Source organism: Ovis canadensis, chromosome 3 (genome assembly GCF_042477335.2).
Source record: "Ovis canadensis isolate MfBH-ARS-UI-01 breed Bighorn chromosome 3, ARS-UI_OviCan_v2, whole genome shotgun sequence".
NCBI classification, from domain to species: Eukaryota; Metazoa; Chordata; class Mammalia; order Artiodactyla; family Bovidae; genus Ovis; species Ovis canadensis.
Genome location: NC_091247.1, coordinates 84,696,229 through 84,706,747, shown reverse-complemented (window position 1 = coordinate 84,706,747; position 10,519 = coordinate 84,696,229). Strand labels below are relative to the sequence as shown.

Below are 10,519 nucleotides of genomic sequence, written 5' to 3'. Positions count from 1 at the left end.
ACGGGCAAATTTGGCCTCAGAATACGGAATGAAGCAGGGCAAAGGCTAATAGAGTTTTGCCAAGAAAATGCACTGGTCATAGCAAACACCCTCTTCCAACAACACAAGGGAAGACTGTACACGTGGACATCACCAGATTGTCAACACCGAAATCAGACTGATTACATTCTTTGCAGCCAAAGATGGAGAAGCTCTATCCAGTCAACAAAAACACGACCAGGAGCTGACTGTGGCTCAGATCATGAACTCCTTATTGCCAAATTCAGACTCAAATTGAAGAAAGTGGGGAAAACCACTAGATCATTCAGGTATGACCTAAATCAAATCCCTTATGATTATACAGTGGAAGTGAGAAATAGATTTAAGGGACTAGATCTGATAGACAGAGTGCCTGATGAACTATGGAATGAGGTTCGTGACATTGTACAGGAGACAGGGATCAAGACCATCCCCATGGAAAAGAAATGCAAAAAAGCAAAATGGCTGTCTGGGGAGGCCTTTCAAATAGCTGTGAAAAGAAGCGAAAAGCAAAGGAGAAAAGGAAAGATATAAGCATCTGAATGCAGAGTTCCAGAGAATAGCAAAAAGAGATAAGAAAGCCTTCCTCAGCAATCAATGCAAATAAATTGAGGAAACAACAGAATGGGAAAGACTTGAGATTCCTTCAAGAAAATTAGAGATACCAAGGGAACATTTCATGCAAAGATGGGCTCGATAAAGGACAGAAATGGTATGGACCTAAGAGAAGCAGAAGATATTAAGAAGAGGTGGCAAGAATACACAGAAGAACTGTACAAAAACAATCTTCAAGACAAAGATAATCATGATAATGTGATCACTCATCTAGAGCCAGACATCCTGGAATGTGAAGTCAAGTGGGCCTTAGAAAGCATCACTATGAACAAAGCTAGTGGAAGTGATGGAATTCCAGTTGATCTATTTCAAATCCTGAAAGATGATGCTGTGAAAGTGCTGCACTCAATATGCCAGCAAATTTAGAAAACTTGGCAGTGGCCACAGGACTGGAAAAGGTCAGTTTTCATTCCAACCCCAAAGAAAGGCAATGCAAAAGAATGCTCAAACTACCGCACAATTCACTCATCTCACATGCTAGTAAAGTAATGCTCAAAATTCTCCAAGCCAGGCTTCAGCAATACGTGAACCGTGAACTTCTTGATGTTTAAGCTGGTTTTAGAAAAGGCAGAGGAACCAGAGATCAAATGGCTAACATCTGCTGGATCATGGAAAAAGCAAGAGAGTTCCAGAAAAACATCTATTTCTGCTTTATTAATATGCCAAAGCCTTTGACTGTGTGGATCACAATAAACTGTGGAAAATTTTGAAAGAGATGGGAATACCAGACCACCTGACCTGCCTCTTGAGAAACCTATACGCAGGTCAGGAAGCAACAGTTAGAACTGGACATGGAACAACAGACTGGTTGCAAATAGGAAAAGGAGTATGTCAAGGCTGTATATTGTCACCCTGCTTATTTAACTTCTATGCAGAGTACATCATGAGAAACACTGGACTGGAAGAAACACAAGCTGGAATCAAGACTGCTGCTCACATATGCAGATGACAGCACCCTTATGTCAGAAAGTGAAGAGGAACTAAAAAGCCTCTTGATGAAAGTGAAAGTGGAGAGCCAAAAAGTTGGCTTAAATCTCAACATTCAGAAAACTAAGATCATGGCATCTGGTCCTATCACTTCATGGCAAATAGATGGGGAAACAGTGGAAACAGTGTCAGACTTTATTTTTGGGGGCTCGAAATTTACTGCAGATGGTGACTGCAGCTATGAAATTAAAAGACGCTTACTCCTTGGAAGAAAAGTTATGACCAACCTAGATAGCATATTGAAAAGCAGAGACATTACTTTGCCAACAAAGGCCCGTCTAGTGAAGGCCATGGTTTTTCCAGTGGTCATGTATGGATGTGAGAGTTGGACTGTGAAGAAAGCTGAGTGCTGAAGAATTGATGCTTTTGAACTGTGGTGTTGGAGAAGACTCTTTAGTGTCCTTTGGACTGCAAGGAGATCCAACCAGTCCATCCTAAAGGAGATCAGTCCTGGGTTTTCATTGGTAGGACTGATGCTAAAGCTGAAACTCCAATACTTTGGCCACCTCATGCAAAGTGTTGACTTTTGGAAAAGACCCTGATGCCGGGAGGGATTGGGGGCAGGAGGAGAAGCTGACGGCAGAGGATGAGATGGCTGGATGTCATCACCTACTTGATGGACATGAGATTGGGTAAACTCCGGGAGTTGGTGATGGACAGGGAGGCCTCGCGTGCTGCAGTCCATAGGGTTGCAAAGAATCGGACACGACTGAGCGACTGAACTGACTGACTGACTCTGTGTTGATGTTAAATAAGCAGGGTGACAATATACAGCCTTGATGTACTACTTTCCCAATTTTAAATCAGTCTACTGTTTCATGTCTGGTTCTAACTGTTGCTTCTTGACCTGCATACAGGTTTCTCAGGAGACAGGTAATGTGGTATGGTATTCCCATCTCTTGAATTTTCCACAGTTTGGAAATGGCAACCCACTCCAATATTCTTGCCTGGAAAACCCCATGAACAGAGGAGCCTGGCAGGCTACAGTCCATGGGGTTGCGAAGAGTCAGACATAAGTGAAGCGACTTAGCGCACACACAGTCAAAGGCTAACATGCCGCAAGTAGAATTCTTTATTTCCTTCCCAAGAACATCAGACACCTCAATACATGATATCACCATGCAAACAGCCAAACCGGAAGTGTCAGCCTGGTTCTTGATCTCACCTTTTCTTCATATAGACTGCCAGTAATTCTGTGAGTTCAACCTTGACCCACTTTTCTTCCCCCACTGCTGTGTCTTTAGTCTAAGCTACTAACATCTCTTGTCTGAACTATTGCAATAGCCTATTTCCCCTGGTTTCCCTGCTTTCATACTTGCCATCCCCAGCCCCAATTCATTTCCCACTTAATGATGTTTAATATATGAATCAGGGAATTCCCTGGTGGCATAATAGCTAAGGCTCCATGCTCCCAAAGCAGGGGGGCAGGGTTTGATCCCTGGTCAGGGAACTGATCCTATGTGACACAACCGAAGATCCCTTCTGCCAAAACTAAGACCCAGCACAGCCAAACCAATGAATTTACTAAATATTTTTTTTAAGAAAGAAGAAAAGGACTAATTACATGTCCCTATAGGTCCAATATTGCCCATGGGCCATCAATTTAAAAATAATAATAAATACAATTAAAATAAAATTAAATCAATTTGGGCCCCTCCCCTCCTTGAAACTCTCCAAAGATTTTCTTTTGACTGAAGACCAAATTCTATAGAATGTCCTTCAAGGCTATGCATGAACTGGCAGTTGACTAACTTTGCAACTGAATCTCATACCTCTCACTGCCTCATTCACTGCTCTTTAGCTACAGGGGTGTCTTTCCAGTTCCTCAGTGATATAAAGCCCTTTCATGCCTCAGGACCTTTGCACTGGCAGTTCCCTCTCCTTGGAACACTCTCTCCCTGACCCGCAGGTGCTCACTACATGTTAACTGAACAAACAAGAAGAGTATGGATAGATTGCCTCTCCTACAAGAGTAAGACGAATAATCACATGAAAAAAAAGTATGTCATTAATAACTTGTTTAGCTATTAGTATTTATGACATTTAAGCAATATGGGCTTGGTATGATTAGGCTATGGGTTTTCTGAAGCATGTTTCAGGGAGGAGTGGGAGGAAACATATTTAGCATGTGTTAACGATGACTCATTGATCCTGAGAGGTAGATGCTGATACCCCTGTTTTTCTGAATCTGTGCGGCTCGGCGAGGTTAGGTCGCTGGCTAAGGATGAGTGGGTGAGAAGCAGTGGGTCTGAAATTTATAGGTGGTGTGGCTCTAGTGCTTGTGTGCTCCCCGAATCCTGGTGCCTTTGGGAGGGTAAAACGCAAAGAAGAGATTCGAGGTAGAAAGGAGAGACGCCTGGAGACACTAGCTTTTTTTGTTCACCTGGACAGCATCTCTAGCTGCTGTGATCAGAGAGACTAGGTATCTCTGCCTGGGTTGTCAGATATAGCCTGAGTGAGCTGAACTATCCCTCAACTTAGAAACCCAGTATCCATACACACAGATAAGGCAGGGAATACAGTTAGGTATGGCAATTAATGAGCCACCATCTGCTAAAACATCACACTCTGAGTGGGACTTAACATGGTTATGGGTTTCTTTGAACGTGGATTTTTTTTTTCCCCCAACCATATGTGCTTAAAGGCTCTAAAAAGGAAACAGCTTAATCCAGGAATGTGAAAAAGAATGGTGACATTCCGTGGTGTGTCAGTGAAATGAGAAATTTATCAGGCACCATCTATTTTGGGGCTTTGTGGTATTTTCTGGTTCCAGGCTTCCAGTTAGTGACAAAATGGCAAGATGAATTACCACATGTGTGGGGTAGGTAGAGAGGAGCACCATAGTAGGTGCTACTTCTAAAATTTACTTTTGGCTTTGCCCTGGACTCAACTGACACATATACAGAAAATACCCTGTTTCCTCCAAGGCCTCTCTGAGATAGCATGTATTCCACTTGGCTTAATCATATTCTTCCTACTGAGAATGGATCTGTCCATGCCAGATTTCCCTATTTGTCTGTGTTGAATATTGTTTGCACCTCTGTGATAGCACTCAGTCCAAGCATCTCTCTTTATGGCCTCTTGCGTTTCTCTCTTCCTCCTCCTCCACTAACCTAAAGCTCCTTGAGGGCACAGGCCATACTTTTCATCATTTCAACATCATCCAGTATGACCCAGCAAAATAACTTACATTGGGGGTACTCAATAAATGCTGAATTAAAATAAAATTGTTACAGGGGAACAGTTTAGAATGATGACATTAATGTAAGATACCTCAATTATTTACAGAAATGACATATTGTAGGTCAACAACATATTGACTCTATCTTTACATTAAATGCTGGAAAAATGTCTAATAGTACCAAGAATAAACCCCCTACTCTTTATGAAAGCTAGAGTGTGATTTTGATTAAACTTTCACAGTTTAAAATCTGTGGAATCCAAACGTTTGAAATGAGGAGAGATATTACTTTTGGTTTCAGCACTGGGGCAAAAGGGCCTTTTAGAATATTCATGGTTATAGCAGGGTTAACTTGGCATGGGTATGTCAATAAATCATTGCCATAGCTCTGTGATGATTGGGTCTCTCTCTCTCCCTGTGTGTGTGTGTGTGTACCTTTTTGTAAGAAAATTTAAGAACTTCCTGACTATATAGAGAAATGCAACGAATGTCATAAAGCACCTAGGTATTATGATAAGTGTGAGAAGGCAAAAGTGTTTTGTTTTCTAAATATTTAAAGATGGCCAACACATCAGTTGGTATATTTAAATGCTATGGGAATATTGACAGTAACAAAGAAGGCTCTAGAGTAATATAAAGGATATTTCTTTGTAACTTGGAGAGTTGGACACTGAAGGATGAAAGTCACGAAGACAACACTGGAGGAAGATGCATTGGGCAACAGTATCCAGGATAACTTCAGGAAGAGCTGCCCACAAACCCAGATGTCCTGGAATTATGGGAGCCAAGGAGGGAGCTGGAATAATAATCCAGATGTGAATGATAGAGGCATAGTGATAACAAGAGGTAGAAATGTAGAGAAGAAATTGGCTAGAAAGATATTTCAAAGGAAGAATCCCTACCACTTTGTGAGTATGATAGAAAATTCTAAAATATCTACATTTGTCAACACCAGAAAGAGGGATAAGTGAGGAGGGGCAGTTGAACCATAGGGGAAATATAAGAACTGGCCTTTGAACGTACGGAGTTCCACAGCACAGTGAGATGCCCAGGTGGAAATTCTCTAGCTCTGTCCCTGTCATTTTAGGGTACTGTTATTCTCCAAGGGAGATACTGGTAACGTCAAATCTGGAGATGGCAAAGGGAAATTTAAGACAAATGAAGAAAAAGCTAAGTTTGAAAGCACTGTGGACACAGCACTGCCACAGCCAAGACATGCCTTGGTGTTCCGGTTGGATATTTGATCTCCCATCATTTTGACTCCCTGCCAGGCTAAATGCTCTCCTAAATCGGCTGTATTCCGGGTTAGTTAGGCTTCTGGGTAGGGTAGGCTTGTACTGGTCTGCAACTACTTAGCTTGTGTTCAGGAATTAGAAGATGTCAACTTTATGATTTAAAGACGTAGAAAAATATTCTTCTTTTACAATGGGCCTCAAATATGGAAGTCTCCAAATCTATCAGGCAGATAGATAAATCAGAATTATATTGTGGCCACAACGCCAACATCTTTGATCTAGTCCTCCTGGCAAAGTTTAACACATCCTTTGAGAACTTACTCAGAAGTTACTACCTCTAAGTGACCTTCCTGACTCCCGCAGGCAGTTAGTCTTTTCATTATTCACAGTACCACAAAAAAGCTATGTGTCCCTCTCACTACTAGTCTGGGAGCATCCAGAAGATGGGAACCATCGATTTGTCTTTGTATTTCCCACTCCCCCAGCAGAGTGGGCCTAGTGGATGATAGTTCATTGTTGGAAATATCCAAAAGAGAAATTTTAAGAACATAGATGGCGCGATACTCAGTTACTATAGCAAAACCTGTGTACACATCATATGTCACATTCCTGCTGATGCTGTTAATGCTGCACCAGCAGAAGCAGTGCTCTCATTACATGCTGCTGGCCCATATTTGTAATGTGTGACATTTTTTATGAAATACTGTCAAGGGTAATCCATCATATAGTAACCTTTGGATTATATGCTGAGACTGGTTTTAAACATAGACATAAATGAACTTCAAGGATAATGCTGTTTTCGGAGAAGGGTATGATCAAAGGGTTCTGGCTAAGAAAATAAAGCAGAACATTATTTTCTTTTAAGTTAAACAGTAGTGCCTGAGAAAGAGTTTTCCTTCTGTTGGCTCCAGCTGGGGACATGGTTATTGTGTGAAGATAATCAGGTGACTCTGAAATGTGGCAGAATATTTATTTGTTGGAGTACATCAGGATTTGTAAAGGGAGTGAAGAGTTGCTTAAGGTTTGACTATCCTTGGGACTTGCAAGGTTTGTAATATCTTGATCTCAAGAGGCATTTCCAAAAAATAAAAGGACATATGATAACTAGAGTGAGTTTCAGATATCAGCTGTGGGTTCACAGTGAAAGATATTCTTTCTGTGTATCCATAAAGATTGAGGATTTTACACATATTATAGAGTATAAATAAAAGCAAGCTTCTAAGTCTCATCATTTTTTTGTGTAAATCCAGATAAGACTCCTTTGATGAGCTTAGTGTTTCCTGTTAAGGAAAAGCTTATAGGTGAGAGGAACACTAAAATTATAATTCTTTGTCTTCCTTAATTAGACTGAAGCTCACCATAGATCTTGCTGAGACAATCCAAGTAATAATTCATATTGTCAGGTCAGCAGAAATAGGCAGGGGGTGCCCAATATGACTGAAAGATTTGCTCCAGTGATCTATCTGTGAAGGGAGGTACACAGCCTTCATGGGCAATATACCCTCTGAAGATGCTGAGTATAAACAGCAATGAAAACAAATCCCAGGAAGATTCTTATACCACCTTTACAGAGGTCATTTCAGAGGAAATACATAAATCATATTCATACCAACTGATGTGGGGCACTAATTAATAAGTCCCATTAAATCGTGGAGTAATGTCATTTAGCGTCCAATGAATGCCTCATCACCTTTTGATCATTAACATGGCAAAAGAACACAAAACTTGGTATCCTTGGGCTCCCACAGCATGGTTTTCTGTCTGTGATGTGGCCCCCTGGGCATTAAGTGGCAGGAGGGTATTGCTGCTCTATCATCAGATTCCACACAACACAGCGATTAACTCTTTCAGGACCCTGAGTCCTAAGGTTTCCTCATTTTAGAAAATGTGACTCTGCCTGCCATTCTCAATTAATGCCTCCGAGTGCCCTAGAAAGCAGAAGCAAGCTGAGATGTTGACTTTGGTGTGTAGTATCGCTCTGCTGCTGACCCTCCCAGCCCATGTAAGTTGCACAGGAGGAAAAAATAAAAAATCATCCCCTTGATTTATTACTAAGGACTTTATTTATTTAAGGACAACAATCACCTCACAGACCAGGTGCCACTGCAAGGGCTTATTGATCACTATAGACTTGTAGAAATTCCAGGAGGCCGTCATTCCAGTGGGAGATGGAGGTGGTCGACGAGAAAGAAGTCCATCTCTGAGCAGGCTGGAGTGGGAGAAAAATCTCTGGCCATTGGTCCATCGCTCTAGTGACACTCGGTGTCTTTTCTTTCAGAAGAGGGTCTGGAGCGGAGAGAGCGCTGAGAGGTTGCCGTGGGCGAGGGAGAGGGAAAGCGGGGGATGACCGGGTGACAGAGCCGCCCAGGGGTCTGAGAGGCTGCGTTCTTCGGTGGAGGGACAGAGGGTCTTCGGCTCCGGATCCAGATTCCTGAGTTAAGTATCACCGCGCAGCCCGACCCAGATGGGATTCGCTTCTGGTTACAAAACGGGACACTGATCAACATCAACTTGGACAAGTGACAAGACTGAGTCTGATGTGGGTGGATGTCTTTTCAGGTCGTCGGAGGGGAGAGGACGGCTGAGCGCTCGTGGGTAGCTGGGGAGAAGCCTCGCGGCCAGGGCAGGGACAGAAAGGGACAAGAGCGGGGAGACAGGGACGAAGAAGAGGGAGGACGAGTTGAAGAAAAGTAGGGGCAAAGTAGAGACTGGGTGAAAGGGAGAGAGGAGGGGACAGGGGAAAAGTGAAGGTGGCGAGGAGAGGGATTCGAAAGGGAAGAGGAGTCTCGGGAGAGCAGGGCGGAAGCATCGATCGGGCGGTGTGGACAGCTGGGGGTGAGCAGGGTAGGGGGGCTCCAAAAGGGAGGGGAAGGGGCTGCGGGAGCGGCGGTGCAAGCGGGGTTGGGGGCAGCGAGAAAGTGCTCGAGGCGCCGGGTGGCGCGGAGCGGCGGGCCCGGGAGGAGGCGGGCGCGCGGTCGGAGGGAGCCGAGGAGGGAGCGCGCCGGGCCGGGAGCCGGAGGCCGCGGGCGGCAGGGGGCAGGTGGGGGAGCTCGGGAGAGAGGGAGCGGAGCGAGCCGAGGCCAAGTGCATTGTGTCTGGCGGCGGCGCGCGGGCCCACCGGCGGCGGGGCGAGCAGCCATGGAGCCGCGGGCGCTCGTCACGGCGCTCAGCCTCGGCCTCAGCCTCTGCTCCCTGGGGCTGCTGGTCACGGCCATCTTCACCGACCACTGGTACGAGACCGACCCCCGGCGCCACAAGGAGAGCTGCGAGCGCAGCCGCGCGGGCGCCGACCCCCCGGACCAGAAGAACCGCCTGATGCCGCTGTCGCACCTGCCGCTGCGGGACTCGCCCCCACTGGGGCGCCGGCTGCTCCCGGGCGGCCCAGGGCGCGCCGACCCCGAGTCCTGGCGCTCGCTGCTGGGGCTCGGCGGGCTGGACGCCGAGTGCGGCCGGCCGCTCTTCGCCACCTACTCGGGCCTCTGGAGGAAGTGCTACTTCCTGGGCATCGACCGGGACATCGACACCCTCATCCTGAAAGGTGAGCGCCGGGCGCGCCCTGCGCCCCAGGCGCCCGCTAGCGGAGCGCAGCTCGTGGCTCCCCAGGGGCGCCGGTCCCCACGGCCGCCTCCCCGCCGCGTCCCCGGCACACTCTTTCCTCTTCCCCGCAGCCTCCTTTCTTTATCCCTCTCCCTTTCTTTCTCCGTCCCTCCCTTCTCTCTGGCTCTTCTTTCCCCGACTCTTCTTTCCTCTTCATCCTCCTCTGTCTCCTTTGCTTCCGCGACCTCCTTCCTCCCCCTTTTCTCCTCTCCTCTCTCGTCCTTCGCTCTCTTTGTACACCTGCCCGACTTGGAATGCATGTGACGATTGCCGCTGGCGAGGAAGGGAACCCTCAAAAAGACCCAACCTTGCCCAGTTGGGCTCCTTCCCTCAAGTTGTGCTTTCCTTTCAGAAATACCTTTGGAAGAAAAGTGGTGCAAATCTCAGAAGAGGAGGAAAGGGCTTTATTCTTGTACTGATTTAATGTTGGTAGCAGACGGGACTGATGTGGTCATGCCAGTCTGACAGGCTAATGGGGAGCTCAGGAGGCCGGAGGAACCTTCCTCTAAACCCCGAAGTGCGGGGTTCCTTTGGGTTAGACCTCAGACGACAGTAATGCCCTGGTGGAGGCAGCTGAATGCAGCTAGGACATCGACTGTTTTGCAGCCTTCCTCCTGATGACTGGGCGCACCATCCTCGGTTCAGGGCGAGCAGAGTGGAAAACCTGCCCAAGCCTTTTAAAGTAGAGCTTTTTGTATTTGCACACGGAGTCTCTACAGAATCACCCGCTCAGATTTTGATACCTTGTTAGGCTGTTTTGTTAACATCAGTTTGCTCTTCTGAAGTCTAGACGATACCTGGCTCCCAGGCGTGTTGGATCCTTTGAATTTATTTATTTATTTATTTTTTGTGATCTCGTTCAGTGTGACAGTCCTATTGCTGAAGC

The 10,519-nt window shown here is 45.9% G+C and overlaps 1 protein-coding gene and 1 long non-coding RNA gene across 4 annotated transcripts in view; one reads left to right on the top strand and one right to left on the bottom strand.

Moving 5' to 3' along the window:
• Positions 1–8,076: 8,076 nt before the first annotated feature.
• On the bottom strand, positions 8,077–9,770 carry LOC138437033 (uncharacterized). Its single transcript, XR_011255736.1, has 2 exons — positions 9,367–9,770; positions 8,077–8,513 (listed from the first exon to the last, which is right to left on the bottom strand). It is a non-coding gene; the product is annotated as an uncharacterized lncRNA (long non-coding RNA).
• Positions 8,748–10,519, top strand: part of TMEM178A (transmembrane protein 178A) — a 58,195-nt gene continuing 56,423 nt past the window's right edge. Inside the window, exons 1-2 of one of the 3 annotated variants that reach the window (XM_069583509.1) lie at positions 8,748–8,871; positions 9,173–9,574. In XM_069583509.1, coding sequence (XP_069439610.1) covers positions 9,175–9,574 — 400 coding nt within the window. In that variant the 5' untranslated portion in view covers positions 8,748–8,871; positions 9,173–9,174. Of the gene's footprint in view, positions 8,872–9,022; positions 9,575–10,519 lie in introns of those variants that run through there. The other 2 variants (XM_069583510.1, XM_069583508.1) reach the window with 2 other exon arrangements.